Here is a 25,782-nt window from a genome sequence, read left to right as displayed (position 1 = left end):
GAGTAGATATGTTTATAGGCATGAGCCACTGGCTCATCAAATAAAACAGTCTTCTAACCTGTTACTACATAGAAGTTACTACACAGGAGGGTGATCTGATCCTATGTTTGGGGATGGAACACTGCCTACTGTTTGTTCTTGGTGGTATAATTCAAATTCTTCTCTTTGAACAGGTGGAATTCTTTTATTATCCTCATCTTTATTGTTGAGAACCTTTAGATACTGAACATTTTATTATATTATTATTATTATTGCCAGTCCTGATGCTTGAACTTGGGATCTGAGTGCTGTCCTGTGCTTTTCAAGGCTAGAGCTCTACCACTTGAGCCACAGCACCATTTCTGGCTTTTTCTATGTATGTGGTAGCAAGGAATCGAGCCCTGGTCTTCATTAACGCTAGGCAAGCATTTTAACCACTAGGCCAAACTCCCGGCCCACCAAACATTTTAAAATTGACAAAACCAGGGTAGGAATGTGGCTTAGTGGTAGAGTGCTTGCTTAGCATGCATGAAACCCTGGGCTCAATTCCTCAGTACCACATAAACAGAAAAGGCTGGAAGTGATGCTGTTTCTTAAATAGTGTGGCCTGTTTCAATGTTCAAGATAGTTGGAGCAGCTTTGCCTACCAAATAATTGTAGTTCAGTTAGGGAATTTTGAATTAGGCATTCAAACATTAGCAATGTTTTGGTTATTCTCCAAAGAGCTGCAAAAGCACCTTCTTTCTGGCTGTAATTCAAAGGCTTTTTTATTAATTTTTTTTTTCTTTAGGGCTGGCCCTTTGGAAGTTGCTGTCTCCCTACAAACTTTATATTATTAAGTGACCTCTGTCATCAGAAATACCCTTGAAGGAAATAGTTTCATACCTTTTTCTTAAACCTCTGGTAATGTTTGTCTTATGTCCTCCTTTCAAGTTAAAGTTTCTTGTTTATTCTTTTGCCTTTAATTGAAGAAGCCACACTTTGAGCTTTGTAATAAATTATTAGTGTTGAATAGTTGGAAGAGCATTGTCTTCTCTCAGATAATCTGTTCTGTGGGAAGAAGCCTTTGTGGTTTAGATGAACAGTTTGCCTTTGTTGCTAAGTTGTAGTTGTCTCCTCCCTCTAAAACCTCCTCATTCCTGTGTCATGACAAATGCCCTTGTGATAGCCTGAGGTCTTTTGCTGGAGGTTGAGTGTGCTGTTGGGTAAGTGTGGCAGTTGTGTATATGTTAGCATTGGATATCTATGGAGTGAGAATGTAAGGATTGTTGGGACTTTCTTTGAGGTTTTTCTTTTCACAGCAACACTTTGAAATTGAGAAAGTTTGAGGAAAGTTTGAGGAAGTTTCTTACATGTCAGCTGACTGTTGCTTCTGCTTTTTACTCCACAGAGTAATTAAACCTTGGAAATTTGCTTTTTAAAAACATTCTCATTAATTTTCTTGAACTTGTTAGAATTAAAGGCAAGAGTTAAAAAAAGGCAAGAGTTATAACTTTACTTACTATTATGTTACTTCCAAATAGAAGGTTATTTGTGAACTTATATTTCTTTATGCTTATTTTTTCAATATTATCACATTGGTTAAAGAACTAACAAAGCTCTAATTTTGTGAGTATACTGGAAAGTAACATTTTCCTCCAGAAACAGAATAGTCCTTTTTTTTTTTCCCATTACCAGAATGTTGTTGGCAAAATTCATTTGGATTTTGGCAGTGTGTTTTCAATTCTGGGAAGTGGTTTGCTGAGATTTTCAGAGTAACAGATGCTTGCTTCTGGGAATTATTTTTGGAAGTTAGATTTATTCATTATAGTACCTGCTCCCTGAGGCGTGATATCTATAACCCTCTCAAAAGTAAAATATTTGATATTTGGTGTTCAGATTTAGTCAAATCGCTTTAGTAATGTTTCATGCTTTCTATTTCTTTGGGTGATTTGTTTTGATCTTCAACTAGGAAGCTATACGTATTTTTGTGTGTGAGTGTATGTGTATGTGTGTGGGGGAGAGAGAGAAAGGGGAGGAATCTGAATGGATGGTTTTTAGTTCTGTAGAAGTACTACTAATGAAGGATGGAAAACTTGTTTGTGGAATTTTATTGCTGTTCATTTGAGTCACTTTCCTTATTCATGTAGAGGATATACTTGTATAATGATTTCTTGCAATTCCACTGTTTGAGACAGTATAATATCCTGTGCTAAATGTAATACATTTATTCCTAATTTACAACACGGCCAAGTAGGGAATATTGTCCTTTGGGAAACAGTCTTGCTTTGGTAAAAAGGATTTTTTATTTGATTTTATGTGTTTTTCACTGTGAAATGAGAGAAGTGATCCTTCCTGAGCAGATTGTGGGAACTAAAGGACATAACCTGTCTAATAATGTTCACTTAGTGGTAACTGCTATTCTAATTTTATAGCTGAAAAGCCTGAAAAGTACTATGTGCTAAAGCTCACTCAGTTGTATTCAATATGGTCAGCAGTTGAACTGGCTCCAAATTTGGGTTTAGGGGGCCAGGAGTTTGGCCTAGTGGTAGAATGCTTACCTTGCATGCATGAAGACCCAGGTTCCATTCCTCAATATTACATACATAGAAAAAAGTTGGAAGTTGTGCTGTGGGTCAAGTGGTAGAGCTCCAGCCTTGAAAAAGCCCAAGGACAGTGCTCAGGCCCTGAGTTCAAGCCCCAGGACTTGCAAAATAAAAAAAAAAAAAGAAGAAAAAGAATTGTAATGAGAATTATGTATGAGAATTATAAGGGCTTTTCAAATAGATGTCAGTGGATTCTTCTCTATCTCTCTCGTCCCTGCCTTCAGTGTTCCTTCTGAGGCATGGTTCTTTTTAGTGGTGTTTTTTTCTTCTGTATCCTCCATTACTTTTGTAGTCATGTGCTTGTTTTCTCACACTGGAGTTGCTTGTGCCATTCAGTACCAGTGTTCTCCCAGCGTAGGAATGAGTCAATCTGGTGCTGTCATTGTTGACAGAGCCATTATTGTTTGTGCTGAAATAACTTTGAGTATTGATGTTTAGAATAATTTTAAAACAATATCTAATTTGACAAATCATTCTTTGGTAATTTTGAGGACTGGGGGAAAAAGATCTGTGCTTTTAAGTTATTGAACCAGGGGATTATATAGGACAACTTTATAGAACTCATAGCTATCGTTTTGGTCACCAAGGGTTTAATTGATTTTTTTTTTTTTTTGCCAGTCCTGGGCTTGGGCTCAGGGCCTGAGCACTGTCCCTGGATTTTCTCAAGGCTAGAGCTCTACCACTTGAACCACAGCACCACTTCTGACTTTTTGCTATGTATGTGATACCTAGGAATAGAACCCCGGTCTTCATGCATGCTAGGTAAGCACTCTACCACTAGGCCAAACTCCGGGCCCTAATTGATTATTTTTTAAAATCCTTTTTCCTTTAACTGATTTAATTCACTGTTAATTGCTAATGTGGTGAATGAACATTGTGTTTATCTCTTATTGTCCAAAGAGTATCTTTCTTTTTTTTTTCTTTTTGGTGGGTCATGGGCTTGAACTTGGCATGGGCGCTGTCCCTGAGCTCTTCAGCTGAAGACTACTGACCTACCCCTGGAGCCATAGCCCCACTCCCATTTTTCAGATGTTAATTGGAGATAAGAGTCTCAGGTTCTTTCGTGCCATGCCGGGGCTGGCTTTGAACCTTGCTCCTCAAAGCTCATACTAACAAGGTAGGGAAAAGGGAGGCATTTTTACTAAGCAAAATGTTGGGCATGCACATGAAACAAACATAAAAAATTTGCAATGTAACCCAGGCTGACCTTGAGTTTCCTCTTGTTTCCACTTCCCAGATGATGAGATTTCAGATTTCTACTACCACTGCGCCTCGCTGTGTGTGTATATGTGTGTTCATGTTATACATATTAGTGCATGTGTTTTAAGGAGTACTGGAGTTTGAATCCAAGTCCTTTTGCTTGGTAGGTAGGCATTCTGCCACTTGAGCCACAAAACCATGCCCTTTTTGCTTTGGTTATTTTCCCAAAAGAATTTGTGCTTTTGTCTAGGGCTCACCTTGGGTTTCAATCCTCCTGTGGATATCTGGGATTACAGATGTGACCCACTGTATCCAGTTTCTTTTTGTGTATTTTAGGAGGGATAGTGGTAAATCAGATTGGAACTTTCTGCTAGGAAAGGCCATTCAAAGCTGAAGAGTTTGAATTGTATTTCACTAAGAAAATGTGATCCACTAGTTTGCATTTGGCAGAATCATGTAGTTTGGATTACCGAGGAAAGAATATTAAAAAGTTAATACTAGGTGGAATGTTGTGTAGTGGTAGAGTACTTGCCTAGCATGCATGAAACCCTGGATTTGATTCCCCAGTACCACATAAACAGAAGAAGCTGGAAGTGGCACTGTGGCTCAAGTGTTAAGAGGGCTAACCTTGAGCAAAAGAAGCGCAGGGACAGTGCCAGCCCCTGAATATAATAAGCCCTAGGACTGGCAAAAAAAATATTACTATATCCATAGTGCGATAACCAGACTAAGAAATTGGTAAGGTATTATTATTATTATTTAAATATATTTAAGACCTTTTTTTTTTTTTTGCCAGTCTTGGGCTTGGACTCAGGGCTTGAACACTGTCCTTGGACCTTCTCAAGGCTAGCACTCTACCACTTGAGCCTTAGCACCACTTCCGGCTTTTTGCTATGTATGTAGTACCAAGGAATCGAACCCGGGTCTTCGTGCATGCTAGGCAAGCACTCTACCACTAGGCCAAACTCCTGGCCCCTAAGACCTTTTTTGAACATAATCAATTTTCCCTTAATGTTTCTCTGTTCAAATATCCTATCTGGGATTATATATGATTGGCTAGTCTCCTATGTATTTTGTATAGCAGTTTCTCTTGTATAACCTTGCATTTTTGAAGATTATTATGTTGTTATGTTCCTAATTTGGATTTGTCTGTTTTCTTATGATTGGGCTGATATTATGTAATTTAGGCAAGAATATCACAGAAATAATGTTTTATCCTTTCTCAGTACATCCTATCATGGCATTCATGATGTCAGTGTTTACTGTCACTGGTGATTTTTACCTTGTTCACTTAGTTAAAGTAACTTCACTATAAACTTACTATCTTTCCCTTTATAGTCTGAATAAATATCTTAGCATTCTGTGCACATAGAATTAGTAGACATAATTGAACTTTACAGTCAGCATTCTGTAAAGTGAGTGAGGTTCTGCCTCCTACTAAGTTTTCTGCATCTTATAACTTGTTAATTAGAGGGTCCCTGAAACTCTAGCTACTTGGGAGTTAGAGATTGGGAGGGTCATTGATGCCAGCCTGAAAATGCATGCCAGATCCCTTCTCAACCAACAGCCGATGTGAGTACATCTAGCTACATGAGGTGGAGGGGTTAATGTTAGCAAGCTGAGAGGCTTTGAGTTCAAACCCCAGTACTGGAAAACAAAAACTAAGAACTTTGGTATGATAAGAGTCAGGTAGCTGGAAAGTTTAATCTGTTGCAATAATTTACATGGTAGGTGGATTATAGAAGTTAAAAAGAATGGTAGTAGCAATTTTGAAGGGAAAACTCACAGCCTGTGTGACTTGGATAATGAAAAGAGAGAGGGACAGAAAGGTGTTGAAAACTACTAAGGTTTTAAAGCTGGGTGTTTAGAAATTCTATTAGTGAAATAAAGATGGAACCAGAAAATGAACTGGTTAGGGGTAGAAAGATGACTTCAGATTTAAACATGTTGAACTTATTATAAAAGTGAGGCAATACAGTTGCTAATGTGCCTTTAACATCACAAGATTTGTGGGTTTTTAGTCCAGCAGTGATGACTGAAGTTCTGAGGAAAAAGGAATGAGAACACCAAGAGAAAGAGCAAGAAAATAGCAGAGAAGGTTTGATTTAAATTTTAGAGAACCCTGATATATAAGAAAGTAGAAAAGAGAGAAAATGATCTTGAGGGTAGTTAGAGAAACATTGTTCATTTGTCATTGTTTTCCTTCTTCCTTCTTTCATTTTCTTACTAATTTACTCTAGGAATCCAGGATTTCATAAAAATATTGGGCACACTAGGAGAGTGTGGTGAACTGCAGTATTAGGTGTTATAGAAAAGTTAAGAATGAGGGCCTGGCAGTATGGCCTAATGGTAGAGTGCTTGTCTAGCATGCACAGTAGTACTGGGTTTGATTCCTTGGTACCACATACACAGAAAAAAGATGGAAGTGGCACTGTGGCTCAAGTGGCATAACACTAGCCTTGAGCAAAATGTGTCCAAAGACATTGCCTAGGCCTTAAGTTCAAGCCCCAGACTAGTTAAAAAAAAAAAGAAAGAAAGAAAGAAAGAAAGAAAGAAAGAAAGAAAGAAAGAAAGAAAAAAAAGTTAGGAATGAGAACTGTGGAAAAATACAGTGGGTTTTGAAATTTGATTTAGGCTTTATACATGCAAAATATATATCTCCATCCTGATCATCCTCTTTCTTCCTTCTTGTTAGCCAACACTTTTTCATTAGTATCCCCCCACTGAACCTGTTTTCCTTGAACTCAGGACCTGGGCACTGTCTTTGGGCTTTCTCAAGGCTAGAGCTCTACCACTTGTGCCACAGCACCATTTCTGGCTTTTTTCTATGTATGTGGTACCGAGAAATCAAACCCGGGTCCTTGTGCATGCTAGGCAAGCACTCTGCTGCTAGGCTAAACTCCCAGCCCTCTTGTTTTTCTTATTTTTTTGTCAGTTATGGGGCTTGAACTCTGGGCCTGGGTGCTGTCTCTGAGCTCTTCAACTCAAGGCTACCACGCTATCCCTTAGCCTGGGCGTTGTGCCTGAGCTCTTCAGCTCAAGGCCATTGCCCTATCTCTTGAGCCAGTGTGCCATTTCTGGTTTTCTTGTGGTTGTTTGGAGATAAGAGTCTTTGGGTCTTTAGTGCCTGGGCTGGCTTTGAACCTTGTTCGCCAGATCTCAGCCTCCTAAGTAGCTAGGATTAGAGGTGTACTCGGCTAAAGACATGTATTTCAAATTATCCACAGTCTTTCTTTTTCCCCTTTCCCTTCTCATTTGAAATTTGCTTACTTTCGAAAGTGTTTCATGACATAAAATTGTGGTGGTGGAATACAGGAATAACCATGTTTTAAAGAGATTGACAATGAGCAAGGAGAAGAAGTTGGAAATTATAGAGACATTTTATAGTGAATGGTTAAAAAATTTAGATTAACAAGCAGAGGATTAAAATTGAAGTGGTCTTTATTAAAGGTGTGTGTGTGTGTGTGTGTGTGTGTGTGTGTGTGTGTGTGTGATGGGCCTTGAACTCTGGGCCTGGGTGCTGTCCCTGAGCTCTTTAGCTCAAGGCTCCCATCTTACCCCTGAGCCACAGTCCCCATTTCCCCTTTTCTAGTGATTAATTGGAGATAAGAGTCTCACATTCTTTAGTGAGACTCTGGCTTTGAACCAGGATCCTCAGATCTCAGCCTCCTGAGTAGCTAGGATTACAGGTGTGAGTCACCTTGCTTGGCTTTTCCTTTTTCCTTTTGTCAATACTGGGGATTGAAGTAAAGGACTCACACTTGGTAGGCAAACAATCTGTCACTTGAGCTTAGTCTCCAGCTCCTTTTAACTTAGTTGTTTTTGAGATAGTCTTTATTTTTGGACTGGCCTAGGCTGTGATCCTCTTAGTTGTCCTCTTTGTCACTAGGGATGACAGACTCATGCTACTATGCCTAACCATTATGCTTCCTTTGTAGCTGGAATAACAGGCATGTATTTCATACCCAGGCTGGCCTCCAACCTCAGTCCCCAGTCTCTAATCACCTAAGTAGCTAGGATTACAAGCTTGAGCCACTATGCCTGGCCTACAATTATATTTAAGTATATAGGATACTTGTGCATGATTATCTTTAAAGGGTAAAGAGCTCATAAAGAAGGAATGCTTGAGAGGCTATAAAGACAGTATAGTCATTTATATTGCCGTAACTGTATCCCAGACATTGATATGAACACTTTTAATCCTCATAATAACTTATAAGATAGTCTAGTTATTTGGATTTATTGTCATCTGGAATGTACCAAGGGACTGGGGTAAATTGGGCTGTTGATTGATAATACAAATACCAATTATTATGTAAATCTCAAGCAACGATTGTAAAGAGTAATAAAACCTAGAAATATGAACAACTTTCTGTGGTTAAGCTGGCTGTCTATATAGTACAGTTTGAATTCAAAATGTATTGGTTACCTTTGCCTTATTTTAAAAAGAAGGAAAAAAATACCAACCCTTTTTTTTTTTTTTGGTGGTTTGAACCTGAGGATTTTGAGCTTGTTAGGCAGGTGCTCTATTGCTGAGGCATACTTCTGGTCATTTTTCGAGATAGATTCTCATTGCCTGGATCATGAACTCCCTGTTTTGGGCTTCCTTGTAGTTGGGATAACAGGTGTGCCACTTTAGCTAGTTTCTTTCCATTAAAGTAGAACCTTATAGACTTATTGCCTGGGGCTAGAATTGGGAGTCTCCTAATCTCAGCCTCCCATAAAACTAGGATGACAAATATGTGCCATCACACTAGCTATGAGTTGAAAAGGAGGTCATGTGAACTTTTTTTGCTTAGGCTGGCCTTGAATTGCAGTCCTCCCATTATCAGCCTTCTAATTTACCAGGAAAACAGGTATGAACCACTGGTGCCCATAGCTGTAATTGAACCTTGAGACTCATGTGCCATTGGCTCCAGACAAACTCTTTATCTTTTTAAATCAGTTTATTAGAGCCATACAGATAGAAGTATAGCCAAGCACTGATGACTCACTCCTGTAAACTATTTAGGAGGCTGAGATTTGAGGATTGAAGTTCAAAGCCAGCCCAGGCAGGAAAGTTTGTGAGACTCTCATCTCCAATAAATTACTCAAAAAGCCACAGTTAAGAATGTGGCTTAGTGGTTAAGTGCTTGTCTAGCATGCTTGAAGCCCTGGGTTTGATTCTTCAGCACCACACAAACAGAAAAATAAGCCAGAAGTGGGATTGTGGCTCATGTGATAGAATGCTGTCATTAAGAGGGGAAGAAAAAAAAAAAGCTGAGTTCAAGTCCTGATTCAGTAGATGGGAATTCTTTTCACAGGGTGGAGTCTGGAGGTTTGAACTCTGGGCCTTGTGCTCTTCTTGGCTTTTTTTTGCTAGCATTCTACCACTTGATCCAGGCCTCTTGATTCTATGGTAGATGGCATTAGAGAAGGATTTTGCTATTTGGTGTTGGACTTAACTAAACATTTCATTTTTTAATGAAAAGTTTTTGTCCTTAGTATTTTTCTAGATTATTTTTATTACCTCTCTTGCCTTTGTTCTTTCTGGCTTTCACCTCTGGTTTCTGACACGCCTACAGTGTGAGAATGTACTGCCTTAACCTACATAATGCTCATAATGCTGCCATTCAGAGCCTAAGAATCCTTTAATCAACTACTGTCTTTTTTTCTCCTCTTGCTCCCTGTGCTTGGGTATGTGTCATGGGCAGGCTAAGTTTCATTAAATTTCTAGTGCACATACTGGAAACCCCACCAGTTTGCCAAGACCTTTTGACTGAGCAAAGTGGAAGCTTGGAACTTGTCATTCCTTTGCAGCAGTTGAGCTGAAAGAATGCTGTATAACTTGTTGAAAGTTTCTTACTGGCCTCAAGTGGGGTGTGTATGATGGGTGTGTAGACAGATGAGGGTCTTGTAGTCTGCATGGTACATGTGGATTCTTCCCTTGGAGCTATATTAATCATCAGGCATCATTTATTGAGTACCTCCTATGACTGTTACTGTGATAGGTATTTTTGGAATACTGTGATAAATACATAATTAAATAACAGCATAGTGGTCAAATAATTCTAACTCTGCCATTTACCAGCTTGAGAAGTTAATATCTTTAAATTGCAGTTTGTTCTATAAAATTGAACTATTTATACATGATAGGCTAATCTAAAGATAGAGAATGTAAGTACTATGATTAACTTATGCCTGATACTAGTTAGCATTTCATTTCTTGTGGTCATATCCAGGATATATGATTGATACCATAATGAACAAATAGAGAGTATCAAGAACACAGTAAAGGATGACAGTATAGTGTGTGATCAAATACCTTAATTGTAGCATATAGATGATAAAGATCACACATAGTTTAGGAACGTAGAGAAGGTAAAGAACAGGGACCAAAAGTCTTGTGCAACCACTTAACAATCCTATCTCTGAGTTTTTCCACTGGGCACACTGTGGATACTGCCAGATATTCTCCCAGAAAATGATTGAGATCTCAAAGCATCTTTTCTTGTTTTTGTTTGTTTTGAGACAGGATCTCACTCTGTAGGTCAAGTTCAAACTTGAAATCATTCTGCCTCCACCTTCCAAGTGCTGGGATTACATATGTGCGCCACCATGCTTGGCCTTATTATTATTATTATTATTATTTTAATGGAAAGGGAAAGAAGCTTGAGGAACTCTTAGAAATTTAAATTTCATTTTTTTTCTTATGTGGACATGGCAGGCTATAAGAAATCTTAAAAACTAGGAATGAGATTGTTTCCTTCCAGGGAAGGTGCTTAATTTGGTATAGTAGTCACTGTTCCTACATGGGCATTTTGATTAGTTGAAACAAAACACTGGTAAATGGATGATGACCTCTCATTGTGAACACCTCTGAGGATTAAGTGATTTGTAAACCAAATTATCTCTCTCTCTCTTTCTCTCTCTCTCTCTCTTTCTCTCTCTCTCTCTCTCTTTCTCTCTTTCTCTTTTGTCAAGTCCTGAGGCTTGAACTCAGGGCTTGGGCACTGTCCTTGGACCCTCTTTTGCTCAAGGCTTAATGCTCTGACACTTCAGCCATATAACACCACTTATGGCTTTTTCTGAGTACATGGTACCGAGGAATAGAACCATGGTTTTGTGCATGCTAGGTGAGCACTCTACCACTAGGCCAAGCTCCTGGCCCCCAAATTACCTCTTACCTTGGGTAGAAAACAGGCAAAAAAACAAAAACAAAAACAAAAAGAAAGAGCTACTGGGTAATTGGGTACCAGAGGTTCACGCCTGTAATCCTAGCTACTTAGGAAGCTGAGATCTAAGGATCATGGTTCAAAGCTAGTCTGGGCAGAAAAATCCTTGAGACTCTTATCTCCAATAAACCACTCAGAGAAATCTAGAAGTGGTACTGTGGCTCAAGTGGCAAAACAAAAAGCAGAAGATATAGGTCTCTTGGACTGGATATTAAGAATGAGTGCTCTGCTCACCATGAGTGTGCTCCTCTGGGATGGGACATCTTTATTCTTGAACAGTCTCGATTGTTAACTTTTCCTCCCACCTTTAAGCAGATTTTTTATAACCATACATGCAAAATACTTTTAATGAGTGTTTTAGAGCTTGGAATGCAACTGCAGTGCTTGCCTAGCACTCTGGCTTCAATTCCTCAATACCACATAAACAGAAAAAGCCTGAAGTGGTGCTGTGGCTCAAGTGGTAGAGTGCTAGCCTTGAGAAAAAGAAGCTCAGGGACAGTGGCCTGGTCCTGAGTTTAAAAAGCAAAAGGTGTTTTATTCATAGTGTCCAAAAGAAACCAAGCTCCTAGTTTGATGTATATTTACTTGGTGATTTTTTTTTGTTTTAGTTTGTTTTTTGCTTTGATTTCTTTTTCTTTAACTTGATTTCCAGAAAGTCTGGGTTTAGTTTTCCTTTTGGTCCAAATAAACTTTCTTCTCCTAGAAAACTTCAGAGAAGTTTCCCATCTCCGTTCATACCTTTATTTTCTTTAGATTAGTTTATTAGTTTTTCCCTTCTTTTTTTTCTTAAAAAAAAGATTCAGCATTGTTTGCCAGGGTTTCAAGTTTATAGTGAGAGGTGAGGCAACATTGATCTTGGCAGAACAGTGCAAAGCCAGTGGAGTCATTAAGTGACGCAAGCTTTTGATTTTTTTTTTTTTCCTTTCTGTTAAAGCTCTCTGGCACAGCTGGCTATTCTAGTCCCAGAAGAATACAGAAGAGACTTTCTGAAGATCTGGTTGAGGCTGTAGAAGAAATTTGGGGCACATGATAAAGAAGCAACAAAGAATATCAAGAAAGCTTCAGATAATCTAGACAAGCTTCTTGGCTTTGTGGGATTATTTAAATTGTTTCGGAACTTGAGCTTTTGCTACAGAGGATGAGGAGACAAGACATTAAAGGCCAAGGAGCACTGTACTGGATTCCTGCTTATATGTCTGCCTCTTCTTTGAGTTGGAAAAACTGTCCACAGAAGTTTTGTGAACAAGACTGAAGAGGATGTATTTCCCTGATCCTGGATGTTGTTGAAGTTGAAGATTATATCAATTTCAGCAGGCAATTTTTAGAAGCAATTTAAAAAAAAAATAGAAGGAAGCAAGATTTAAGGACTTCTATGCATTGGGACCTATGCCAAGTTACATTTTGAATAGTGGAACAAGTGAGGGATATCTCTATCCTGGCTCTAAGAACATACCTGAAATCTTTCAGCTTGCATAAATGATGTTTGGAAGGTTGAAAACTAAAAAGCCTTTCAACATAAACTTATTAAATTCTGGATTCTCTTTCTTTTGAGGACTTCAGCTGGTAGAAATTCCCTGCCAAAAAGATACAAAAGATACAAAGCCTTCACTTGTTTTTAGGCTAAATGTGAACAATAATGTCTTGGAAAAGAAATTATTTTTCAGGGGGTCGTGGCAGTGTCCAAGGGATGTTTGCACCTCGAAGCTCAACCTCCATCGCTCCCAGCAAAGGCCTTAGCAATGAGCCAGGGCAGAATAGCTGCTTCCTCAACAGTGCACTACAGGTAAGGATACTTTTTTTTTTCCTTCCTTTTTGTGAACTCTGAGGGTTGCTGATGCTGTATTTCTGATAGTTGTCCAAAATACTTAGAGTTTGGGGGTATGGCTCATTTGGTAGAGTACTAGCCAATGAGCCAAAGTGTTAGGTGCTGAATTCACTTCTGATATTGGACTCCTCTGATACTGAGGTCAGAACCCGAGATCATTTTTTAAAGTTTATCTGTGTGATCTTAGACAAATCTCTTTGTATTCATTATCTCATTTCTAGAAATAGGGGTGAATAATGACAATAGAAATAACTATTGAACTATTGTTACCCGCTGAAAGTTGGGTACATGGACCATGTGATTTTTCTATTTGTTTTTAAACAGTTTTTCTTTTTGGAGGAGGGGTACTGAGGTTTGAACTTGGGGCCTTGAGCTTAGTTGACTTTCTAGCTGGGCTGGTTCTCTACCACTTGAGCCATACCTACAGCCTAGCTTAAACTCTGGGCCTAGGTGCAGTCCCTGAGCTCTTCAGATCAAGGCTACTGTCTTACTCCTTAAGCCACAGTGCCACTTCCAGTTTTCTGATGACTAATTGGAGATAAGAGTCTCTTGGATTTTAGTGCCCAGGCTGGCTTTGAATCGATCCTTAGATCTCAGCCTCCTGAGTAGTTAGGATTACATGCGTGATCCACTGTACTTGGCTTTTTGCTAGTTTTTTCTTTTTCTTTTCTTTTGTTTCTGGGGCTTGAACTTAGGGGCCTGGGTGCTGCCCCTGAGCTTCTTTGTGCTCAAGGCTAGCATTCTACCACTTCTGCTTTTTTAGTAGTTTATTGGATATAGGTATCTCATGGGGGCTTTTCTACCTTGCTAGCTTCAAACCCTGATCTTTAGATCTCAGCCCCCTGAGTAGCTAAGATTACAGGTGTGAGTCACTTATGCCTGACATGCTAGTTGTTGTTGTTGTTATTATTATTATTATTATTATTATTATTTGGTTGGTCATGGGCTTGAACTCAGGACAAAGGCCTATCCCTGAGCTCATTTTGCTCAAGGCTAGTGCTCTACTACTTTGAGCCACTGTGCCTTGCTAGTTATTTCAAAGATAGACTCACAGAATTTTGTTCTGGGCTGGCCTGGGTGCTGTCCTCAGCTTTTTCATTCAAGGTTGGTGCTTTACCACTTGAACCACAGCTCAACTTTAGGCTTTTTTTTTTCGAGGTGGGGGGAGGTCGGAGGACTACAGCCCAAGTCAGCAGCCCAAGACTTTAGGATTTTTGATGTACATAAGACTGTCATGAACTTTCTTGCCTGGGCTGCTTTGAAATGTGATCCTCAGATCTCAGCCTCCTGATTATTGACGATTATAGATGATATAACTATTATTTTTCTCACTGACTTTAAGAGATTGTTTCTCTTTTGTTTTTTGTGGGCTACTTCAAAAAATCTTTTATTTTGCAAATTGGTTTTTATTTTGGTGGGCTATACATACTAATTGTATAATACATACATACTAATTTTATACTATAATTAAACATTTTCCCCCTAGCCGCCTTCTACGGGATTCCATTTGAGATATTATCATATCATAGTCTCATAATGTAACCTCTTTATTTTCAAATTTACTTCTTTTCAGATTATATGTATTTGTTCCTCTTACTTAAAATAGCTCGTTATATATACACATACACCTACGTAAGCAATTATTAAATTCCTGCTTGCTCTCTTTAATTTTGAATTAATGGTGCTCATTTATAGAGTAATAAAGTATTTTTCCTTTTTTGGAAGGTTTTGTGGCATTTGGACATCTTCCGACGTAGTTTTAGGCAACTTACAACTCACAAGTGCATGGGAGATTCCTGCATCTTTTGTGCTCTCAAGGTAAGCCTTTCAGTTTGTTTCTTCTATCTTTAAGTTGCCAAATGGACCATAAAAGGATATTTGACTAATTAAGGTAAATCTAAAGAATTTATTACCAAGTTATTTGCCTGTGGATGTGATTTTGTTTGCTTCAGAGTAAAAATATGTAACTTAGGTAATCTTTTTCTTTTGAACCCTTTTGCCCATATAGTTCTATATGATGTGATAGGGTATTATTAGAGTTTCTACTTTGAGCTGGGCACTGGTGGCTCACACCCATAATCCTAGCTACTCAGGAGACTGAGATCTGAGAATCATGGTTCCAAGCCATCTGAAGGGCAGAAAAGCCCACGAGACTGGTGATTGGTCTCCAGTTAATCACCAAAAGCCATAGGTAGAGGTATGAGTCAAGTGTTAGAGGGCCAGTATTGAGTGAAAATGCTATTAGAGAGTGTCTTCCCCTCCACCCCCCACTTCTCTGAGGCAAGCTGAAAAGCTTTAATTTAAACTTTCATTTTGAAATACTTAACAGCTTCTGCCCCCCCCCCACCCCCCCAGTTCTGGGGCTTGAACTCAGGGCCTGAGCACTGTCCTTGGGCTTTCCTCAAGGTAGAGCTCTACCACTTGAGCCACTGGACCAGTTCTGGCTTTTCTATGTATGTGGTACTGAGGAATCGAACCTGGTTCTTCGTGCATGCTAGGTAAGCACTCTACCACTAGGCCAAACTCCCAGCTCTGAAGAGATCTTTGATAGAAACATCTCCTGAACCTGGAAACTCTTGTGTGTACTAGGAAGGGATGATAGAACCTATATGCTTTTGACTGGTTGGTACCATGTTGAACCCCTTATTCTTCTAGGAGGGACTCAGGAGAACACTATAATATTCTGTTTCCTTTTCTAGAGCAGCATATTGTTATTTTACTATAAATTAGTAGGTTATAAGCTAGAGATGGAAAAATTGAAGTTATTAGACTTTATGGGACACACCCTGAGATATTCAAGTACAAAAAGAAGGCTGTTTTTCAGTCTTTTTGGACTGAGGAAATGTCTTGAGACCTTTTCAGAAAAGAAGTTGCTTGTGATGGATTGGTAATGGGCTTAGGGGATCAAAGGCTATATTTGGGAACTTCATAACTCTGGAATTGTGTTGAATTTGTATTATTTTCCTGATTACATCACTGTCTAATCAAAGACATTTATTTTTCTTTTTGGTCTCTTTTGTTATGTCATTAAATTTTTTGGTTATTTTTCCTTTTAAAGTATTTCTCCATCCTGCAGTACTATGTAAATATTAAATAGTGGGGCTATAGTATGTGTACTTTTCAATTTTAGGTACCGTTGTTTGAAAAACATTTTTTTCTAGTCCTGGGGCTTGAACTCAGGGCCTGAGCTCTGGCCTTGGGTGTTTTCTTCAAGGCCAATGCTTTAGCACTTGAACCACAGCACCACTTCCGGCTTTTCTATGTATGTGGTACCAAGGAATCGAACCTGAGTCTTTGTGCATAGTAGGCAAGCATTCTACCATTAGGCCAAACTCCCGGCCCCCAAAATTCTTTTAATTAATTAATTGATTGATTGATTAGTTTTTGCTGGTCTTAGGGCTTGAACTCAGGGGCTGGGCACTGTCCCTGAGCTTCTTTTGCTCAAGGCTAGCACTCTACCACTTGAACTACACCTCTACTTCCAGCTTTTCTCGAATAGTTTATTAGAGGTAAGAGTATCACAGACTTTCCTGCCTGGGCTGACTTTGAACAGCAGTCCTCAGATCTCAGCCTCCTGAATAGCCAGAGTTGTGATTCACTGGCACCTGACAAACTCTAATTTTTTTTTTTTGTGGGGGGGTTGTTGGGCTTGAATTCTGGGCCTGGGTGTTGTTCCCGAGCTCTTCAGCTCAAGGTTTCCACCCTACCTCTGGGCCAGGGAGCTGTCCCCGAGCTCTACAGCTCAGGGCTACTGCCTTACTCCTAGAGTCACAGCTTATTTTCTGATTTTTCTAGTGATTAATTGGAGATAAGAGTCTCCTGGTCTTTAGAGCCTGGGTTGGCTTTGAACCTCAATCCTCAGATCTCAGCCTCCTGAGTAGCTAGGATTACAGGCTTGATCCACCGCACCTGGCCTCCTTTTAATTTTTGTATATTTAATTTGAAAGTTATACATATATTTATAATGCAGATGGATTAATTTGAAATCGTGGATAAGATGCAATTTATTGTAGAAGCTGAGAAAGGTAAAGGACTAAAATAACTATAATTTTTTTCTTGTTGTTGTTCATTGTGGGGCTGGAACTCAGGGGTTGGACACGTTTCCTGAGCTTGTGTGCTCAAGTCAAGCACTTTGAGCCACAGTTATATTTCCAGTTTTATGGAAGTATAACTCAAAGCCAGAGTTGGCTTTGAGTTGTAATCCTCAGATCTCAGCCTCCTGAGTAGCTAGGATTACAGACATGAACCACCTTGCCAGGTTAACCATAGTTTTGTTTTGTTTTATTTATATTTATTTATTTATTTATTTATTGCCAGTCCTGCACTCTTCCCCTTGAGCCTCAGCACCACTTCTGGCTTTTTTCCTATGTATGTGCTACTGAGGAATCGAACCCAGGTCTTCGTGCATGCTAGGCAAGCACTCTACCACTAGGCCAAACTCCCAGCCCCTTGCCATAGTTTTTTTTTTTTTTTTTTTTTTTTACCAGTCCTGGGCTTGAGCTCAGGGCCTGAGCACTGTCCTTGGACTTTCTCAAGGCTAGAGCTCTACCACTTGAGCCTCAGCACCACTTCTGGCTTTTTTCTATGTATGTGGTACCGAGGAATCGAACCCGGGTCTTCATGCATGCTAGGCAAGCACTTTAACCACTAGGCCAAACTCCCGGCCCCCCTTGCCATAGTTTTTAAGAGAGAGAAAAAGAAAAGGAATGGTGATTCTATGAAAGTATAAACCTGGGAGTTACCATCCTTATACCTTGGTTTTTCTATGGGATTTCTCTTTCTGTTCCCCACGTAAAAGTTATTTTGGGGGGCCAGGAGTTTGGCCTAGTGGTAGAGTACTCGCCTAGCATGCACGAAGACCTGGGTTCGATTCCTCGGTACCACATACAAAGAGAAAAGCTGGAAGTGGTGCTGAGGCTCAAGTGGTAGAGCTCTAGCCTTGAGAGAATCCAAGGACATTACTCAGGCCCTGAGCTCAAGCCCAGGCTGGGGGAAAAAAAAAAGAAGTTATTTTTGTAGAATGTGAAAATAATGTAATTTACAGCTGTGCTAGATTCTTGGTAGTTTAATAAGATTAAAAACAAAGGTACAGAGATTAGAAAGGAGGAAACAAAGTTGCTATTATTTTTCAGGTGAGGTGACTGACCATTAAAAAAAAAAAATCCTAGGGTTGGAAATGTGCCTTAGTGGGTAAGTACTTGACTAGCATGCATGAAGCCCTGAGTTAAATTCCTCAGTACCACATAAACAGAAAAAGGCAGAAGCAGTGCTGTGGTTCAAGTAGTAGAGTGCTGGCCTTGAGGGAATAAAGCTCAGTGACAGTGCCTAGACCCTAAGTTCAAGCTCCAGTACTGGCAAAAAAAAAAAAAAATCTGGGCCAGGAGTTTAGCCTAGTGGTAGAGTGTTTGCCTAGCATGCATGAAGACCTGGGTTCGATTCCTCGGTACCGCATATGTAGCAAAAAGCCAGAAGTGGTGCTGTTGGCTCAAGTGGTAGAGCCCTAGCCTTGAGAAAATCCAGGGACAGTGCTCAGGCCCTGAGCCCAAGCCCAGGACTGGCAAAAAAAAATCTAGGCTAGGCCTGATGATAAGACTTAGTGGTTGTTTGCTTCACATATCTGAGGTCCTGAGCTTTGTCCTTCTCTCCCCCCGCCCCGCCCCACAGAGATATAAACTCACACACACTCATATTCTGTCAGTCTCCTCTCTCTCTCTCTCTCTCTCTCTCTCTCTCTCTCTCTCTCTCTCTCTCTCTCTTTCACACACACACACACACACACACACACACACACACACACACACACACACACACACACACACACACAGAGCTTTGGGGACTGTGGAACATACCTTATACTTAGCCCAGCCACTTAGGAGTCTGAGGAGGGAGTATTGCTTGCATCCATAATTTCAAGGCCAGCTTTGGCAACATAGCAAACCCTCCCTTCCACATCTCAAACAAAAACAAACTTGTGGCTGGGGGTAGGAGTCAAGTGGTAAAGTGGTTGTCTTACAAGCTTGAGAGAAAACAATAGAGAGGGTTATTTTGAGCATCTATATCTAAATCTATGTGTGTGTGTGCATGTATATCTGAAGTACCGTTGTGAAACCCCTTGATGTAATTAGTGCACACTTAAGGAAATGAATGATAGGGAAATAAAACAGGCTTTGATGGAGGGCACTAGTGTGTGTGGTTAGTGGAGAATGTACAAATGAAAATGCTTGATATAAGGAAATCAGCTGAAATTATTTTAAAAAGGAGAGAGTGCCAGGCATGGTGGCTCACACTTGTAATCCTAGCTACTCAGGAGGCTGAGATCTGAGGATCAGGGTTCAAAGCCAGCCCAGGCATTAACAAATCCAATTAACCACCAGAAAAGTGGAAGTGGTGCTGTGGCTCCAGGGGTAGGGCCTTGAGTTGAAGAGCTCAGGGACAGTGCCCAGGCCCAGAGTTCAAGTCCTACCACCCACAAAAAAGGGAGAGAGTATAATAGAAAGGGGAGATTGATTATATGTGTGGAATTGTCACAATGAACCGCCCCCCCATAACTAATGTATTCTAATAAATAATTTAAAGTTTTAGAAGAAGCAGAGTTCAACCTTCATGACTGACAAAAACAAAACAAAGCAAGAAACACAGAAAACCGAGAGAGAGAGAAAAAAAAATGACCTCAAAGTCAGGGAAAGTCTTAATAAAATATGAGCCAAGTTTGGTAGCTTGAGACAGTAATCCTATTTACTTGGGAGGCAGAGGTTGGGGGACAGTAGTTCAATGCTAGTCTCTCAATTAATGATTAGGCATGTTGGTGCACATCTATCAATAGAGGAAGCAAAATGTCTGAGTGCATTGGTATGTGCTGTCTTGTCAGGCAAGCAGAGGTAGGAGGATCACAACCAGGCCAGCTTAGAAATGAAGCCAGGAACTACATTAAAGATAAATTAAAGATAATTCAAGAGGACTGTGTGATTCAAGTGGTAGAGCACTTACAAATGCACGGTCTTGAGTTCAAGTTCCAGTACCACACACAGAAAAGCCATGAAAAGTATAAAGCTAAAAAATTGATATATTTTACTATAGAAAATTTAAAAATCTCTCTTCACTGAATGACTCCATAGGGAGAAAAGAGGCAGGCTATAAGTTGGAAGAAAAAATCTAAAATATATTCACAGCCTACAAAAGATTAATATTCATTACAGAATTCATGAGAACTTCAATGAAGAATAAGTTAAAAAATGAGTAAGTCAAGGGAAAACTGAGTAAAGATGAAGACATTTCTCAGAATAGGATACCATGATGATGTCAAAGTACATATATGATGCTTACTCTAATGAATAATCTAAGAAATATAAGTGAAACTATACTTTTCATGTTGATAAGAATTTAAGTATCTGATAAACTTGTTACTAAAAAGGTGAAATCATGAGAACTTCATACACTGCTGGTTGAAATACAAATTGATACCTACGAGAAATTTTTGTTTGATTATTTATACTTAACCTGTTAGATATTTGTTTTTTTTGTTTGTTTGTTTTTTAAATTTTATTTTTTAACCTGTTAGATATTTGTTGTGAAACTTCTTGATATATAACAGAAGATATAATCAAGAAATTTTGATGCTGTGCAGTTAATCAGGAGTTAGAGATATGAAAGATTGTGGTTTGAGGCAAAACTTTAGTGTGGTCCCTTACAATCTCAACTAATAAATTGAATGTGGTGGTATATTCCTATTATACCAACATGGAAGATATACATAGGCCCAGGCTGGTCTGGGCAGACGTGGGGGATTCTCTTTGAAAAAATAACTAAAGCAAAAAGGACTGGAAGGTAGCTCTAGTGGTAGAGTGCGTGCCTAGGAAGTACAAAGTTCCAACTTTGCCAAAACAACAAAATAAGAATGTGTAGAGTAAGCTGGGTGTGGTGGCTCATGCCTGTAATCCTAGCTAACTCAGGAGGCTGAGATCTGAGGCTCAAGGTTCAAAGCCAGCCCGGGCACAAATGGCTTTTTCAATTAAGGCTGGAGCTGTACCACCTGGAGCTACAGGGCTACTTCTAGTTTTCTAGTAGTTAACTGGAGCTAAGAGTCTCATATCATAGACTCTCCTGCCTGAGTTGGCTTTGAACTGAAACACATAGATCTTAGCTCCTGAGTAGCTAGGATTATAGGAGTGAGCCTTTGGGTGCCTGGGAGAACTGGTGTGTGTGTGTGTGTGTACGTGTGTGTACGTGTGTGTACGTGTGTGTACGTGTGTGTATGTGTGTGTACGTGTACACCAGTTTTGAGTCTGTCCCTAAGCTTTTGTGCTCAAGGCTAGCACTCTACCACTTGAGCCCAGCTCTACTTCAGACTTTCTGATGGTTAACTGGAGATAAAACTCTCATGGACTTTCCTGAGATCCTCAGATCTCAGCCTCCTAAGTAGCTAGGCTGAGAGATATGAGCCTCCTGGCTTCAGATTTTTTTTTTAGACAGGAAAGTCTAAAATTCTTTCATTTGAAGTACTTCATGAGAACTTGCCAATATTATAAACTCAGATTTTATTATGTTGGAGCAAATTTTTCACTTTTGAATCCACTCTTAAATAAACCAAACTATACCAAAATACTAACGTATTTCTAGATGAATAGGTGGATAGACTTTTTTACATCCAATTAAAATGAGAAATATAGGGGGGGGGCGGCAGTTTGGCCTAGTGTATAGTGCTTGCCTAGCATGCACGAAGGCCCGGGTTCAATTCCTCGGTACCACATACATAGAAAAAAAAAAGCTGGAAGTGGTGCTGAGGCTCAAGTGGTAGAGCTGTAGCCTTGAGAAAAGTCCAAGGACAGTGCTCAGGCTCTGAGTTCAAGTCCCATGACTGGCAGAAAAAAAAATGAGAAATATACCCCTTTGTGTCTGGATGAAAGATACATATCCCTGTTTTTCCAAATATGTATTTTACCGTGTATTAGTTCCTAAAATTTGCTTACCATTAGCCTTATAGGAATATCTTTTGGTTCACAGCTGTATTTTGGTTTTTTTTTCTTTTATTTTCTGAACATCTGTCAGTATTTCTATCCTTGTGATTTGTACAGGTGCAATAGTATATATTATATCAAAGCTTACAATTAGTTTATTTGATTTGTGCATAATAGTTATAATCATTTCTTTGGGTTCTAAGAATGTTTTGTTTTTTTGTGATACTTGGTATTAAGTTTATATAATAATTTCACCCTCCGAATCATTCATGAAATTTGCTAATGACTTTTGTTTAAAAGAATTTGTGGGGGCCGGGAGTTTGGCCTAGTGGTTAAAGTGCTTGCCTAGCATGCATGAAGACCCGGGTTCGATTCCTCGGTACCACATACATAGAAAAAAGCCGGAAGTGGTGCTGAGGCTCAAGTGGTAGAGCTCTAGCCTTGAGAAAGTCCAAGGACAGTGCTCAGGCCCTGAGCTCAAATCCAGGACTGGCAAAAAAAAAAAAAAAAAAAAAAAAAAGAATTTGTGTAGTGTCTTACTCTGAACTGGATGACTACCAACTCTGTCTTAGTAGATGCATGTTTCTGAACGAATTAATATCCCCAAATTTCTATCTAATATCAATAAAAGGTTTTTCCTGGCCTAAATTGTCATTACTAGAGCCCAAAGCTCTTATTTATTATTTGTATTTGATTTGCTCTTACATCCCCAGACCCTAGGGTATGCTTTACTTTGGTGTTGGCTTATTTATTTATCTCTATTCAAGGGAGGAAATCCGTCCTCTGTACTTAGTATGCTACAAAGATTTTGTTCTCCTTCCAGGGATTGTACTAGAGACTTTACAGTGCCAGAATGTAGGACAGAGTGTTTTTTGTTACAGGCAAAGAAGAATGTTGCATTGATGATCAAATTTAACAAATCTTCTCAACTTGTGTTTTTCCCTTTAAAAATGCTAGTGTGAGACGTAGAAGCTGAGGTATGGTGTTCGTAGAGACTTGGCTGGCGGGGAAGAAAATAGGTTTTTGTATATAAGATGTCCTGAAATGCCTACATCTATAGAGCAGTTAGATTGTTCTTATGGAACAGGAAGGCATGGGTTCTGTTGATAGTCCATTTGTTAATTGGGGGGAAATTTGAGCGTGTAGGAAACAAACCTATTAATATTTTCTGAGCTATACTATGTAGCTGTTTCTTTTTTAGGCAATGAAGCATAAGCACATGGAATAAGATGGCATAAGAAATTATTCATTGTTCACTATTCTAGTCTTACTTTTTAGATCAAAGAAATGGACTTTGTTAGTGTTAGTGAGGAGTAAACTCATTATCTTGGACTATTCAAAGTAAGACATTAGATTTCTAGTATTTTCCTCATAACTTTTTGTTTTTTTTTTTTTTTGGTGAGTCATGGGGCTTGAATTCTGAGCCTGGGCATGTCCCTGAGCTCTTCAGCTCAAGGCTACCACCCTACCCCTGGGCCAGTGAGCTCTGCTGTTCAAGGCTACCACCCTATCCCTGAGCCACAGCCCCACTTCTCGTTTTCTAGTGATTAATTGGAGATAAGAGTCTCACAGAGAGTCTTTATTGTCCAGGCTGGCTTTGAACCTAGATCCTCAGATCTCAGCCTCCTGAGTAGCTAAGATTACAAATGTGAACCACCTTGCCCAGCTCCTTGTAACTTTTAGATAGTAATAAACAGTTCACATATAAGAGTATATCTTTATGGCTAATCTAAATATTATATACTTGCTTTTAACTTCCTTGCTTTGATTGCCTATGAATATATGCATATTTGTGTGGTTTCTTGATTATCCTCCTTATAGTTCTTTTTCTTTTCTTTTTGGTATTTTTGTGTGTGTAGTATTACTCGGACTTGAATTCAGGGCCTTGTGTTCTCACTTAGCTTTCTTGCTCAAGTTGGGGCTTTACCATTTGAGCTACATTGAATTATTGTATTGGTTAATTGGAGATGGAGTCTCACAGACTTTTCTTCCTAGGCTGTCTTCAAGCCTAAGTCCTCACATCTTAGCATCCTAAGAAGCAAGGTTCACAGTTGAGAGGCTCAGGATCCCAGCCCTCTTTAGTCTTAATGTCCTCTTAGACTATAGCTAGTCTAAATAGTCTCATGTGATATAACCATTGAAGTAACATGAAAATATAAAACTGAATCTTTCAACTTTTTAAAAATTTGGTGTTCAGAATTGTAGGTATAGTTAAATAAAATGATATGACCACAAAGAAAAATACAGGTCATTTCATTATTCATTGTTTTCCAGAATGTATAACACAGTCTAAAAGTACACATCTGCTTACTTCTCTTAAGCAGATATTGTATTGAGTTAAAAGATTTGATTTGAATACTCCTGCTAATCAATGGGGTCCTCCATTTTTTATTGTGGAAAAACTAATAAATTGGTTGTTGTATTATATAAAATCTCAACACTGGTTTGTTATTTCCCACTAAAGCTGTACTGTCTTCTAGTGAATTTGGCCCATTTTTGTCTCTGTATCTCTATTTGTTATAGTGCCCTCTTAGTGTTTCTGTCTTATTCTCTATGTAGGTATCGATTTTGTATCAGCAGTAGGAATGATGATAGGTAGCTTTTGATTGTTTGTAACCTTACCACTGCAAATTTAAAATTTGGGTTAAGAATTGAGCAAGAATAAAGTCCTAAGCTTATGGGGAGATACAGTATTGATAACTGAATTTAAAGGGATTGATAGAATGTATGTGGATACTTTTCTAATTAGGAAGTCTAGAGGGTAGTTGTGTTTAGACATAGGGTTAGAGAATCCCAAGGGAGAAACCAGCCAGTTTTTTTCTGCTTTCTCTATAGTTGGATGTGCACGATGGCTCTTGCCTATCATACCAGCTATTTAGAAAGCAGAGGTGGAGATTATGTTTCAGGGCAGTAACCTTGAGCTGAATTGCTCAGGGACAATGCCCAGGCTCAGGGGTAGGGTGGTAACCTTGATCTGAAGAGCTCAGGGACAGCACCCAGGCCCAGTTCAAGCACCATGACCCACAAAAAAAAAAAAAAAAAAAAAAAAAAACCTCAAGTTCTGAAGTGCCAGGGTTGTCTTTGAACTCTGATCCTCAGATCTCAGCCTCCTGAGTAGCTAGGATTACATTCATGAGCCACCACACTCAGCTGCTGTATTATGCTTTTTTAACCCCTCTCTCTACTCCTCTATTATTGTTTTTTCATACATATATCAATGTAGTTTTATAATATTTACCTCTCAACACTTGCCTTTTAGTATCCTCCCTAAACAGAAACCTTTTTACAATCATGTCATATCAATTCTTTTTAAGGTCTAATTCCATGTATGAACAAAGCCTTGAACTGAGTCTCTTTCTCTTATTTGGCTTTTTCAGTCATGGCTGGCACTCTATCACTTGAACTATAGTTCCATTTCCAGCTTTTTGCAGGTTCATTATAAATAGGAGTTTCTTATATTTGTCTGTTTGGGCTGACTTTTAACTGTGATCCTCAGAGCTTAGCCTCTTGAGCATCTGGGGTTATAGACCCAATCCACCCATGCCTGGCAGTCATTTTCTTTTTGAGTTTGACCTGTCTAGCTTAGCATCATTGTTTCCAGATCCATCCATTTTCCTGAAAATGACATAATGTCTATCTTCTCCCCCCCACCCCCAGTCCTTTGTCTTGAACTCAGGGCCTGAGCGCTATCCTTGGGCTTTCTAAAGGCTGAAGCTCTACCACTTGAGCCACAGCACCATTTCCAGCTTTTTCTTTGCACATGTGGTACCAAGGAATTGAATCCGGGTCTTTGTGCATGCTAGGCAAGCCCTTTCCCATTAAGCCAAACTCCCAGTCCAGTGTCTATCTTCTTTTTTTTTTTTTTTGCCAGTCCTGGGCTTAAGCTTAGGGCTTGAGCACTGTCCTTGGATTTTTTCTCAAGGCTAGAGCTCTACCACTTGAGCTTCAGCACCACTTCCAGCTTTTTCTAAATATGTGGTACCAAGGAATCGAACCCGGGTCTTCGTGCATGCTAGGCAAGCACT

The 25,782-nt window shown here is 39.3% G+C and overlaps 1 protein-coding gene across 5 annotated transcripts in view; it reads left to right on the top strand.

Annotated features, from left to right (window-relative positions):
• Usp54 (ubiquitin specific peptidase 54) overlaps nt 1–25,782 on the top strand; it is a 98,802-nt gene that overhangs the window by 19,644 nt on the left and 53,376 nt on the right. For 4 of the 5 annotated variants that reach the window (XM_090346564.1, XM_090346562.1, XM_090346563.1 and 1 more), the window contains exons 4-5: nt 11,913–12,761; nt 14,529–14,621. In XM_090346564.1, the coding sequence (XP_090202690.1) occupies nt 12,615–12,761; nt 14,529–14,621 (240 nt within the window). In that variant the 5' untranslated portion in view covers nt 11,913–12,614. Of the gene's footprint in view, nt 1–3,216; nt 3,327–11,912; nt 12,762–14,528; nt 14,622–25,782 lie in introns of those variants that run through there. The other variant, XM_090346560.1, reaches the window with a different exon arrangement.

The sequence above is a fragment of the Megascapheus bottae genome, chromosome 15 (assembly GCF_031878675.1).
Source record: "Megascapheus bottae isolate mThoBot1 chromosome 15, mThoBot2.hap1, whole genome shotgun sequence".
In the NCBI taxonomy this organism is placed as follows: Eukaryota; Metazoa; Chordata; class Mammalia; order Rodentia; family Geomyidae; genus Megascapheus; species Megascapheus bottae.
Note: the sequence above shows the minus strand (reverse complement) of the source record. Positions and strands in the feature narration are given on the sequence as shown.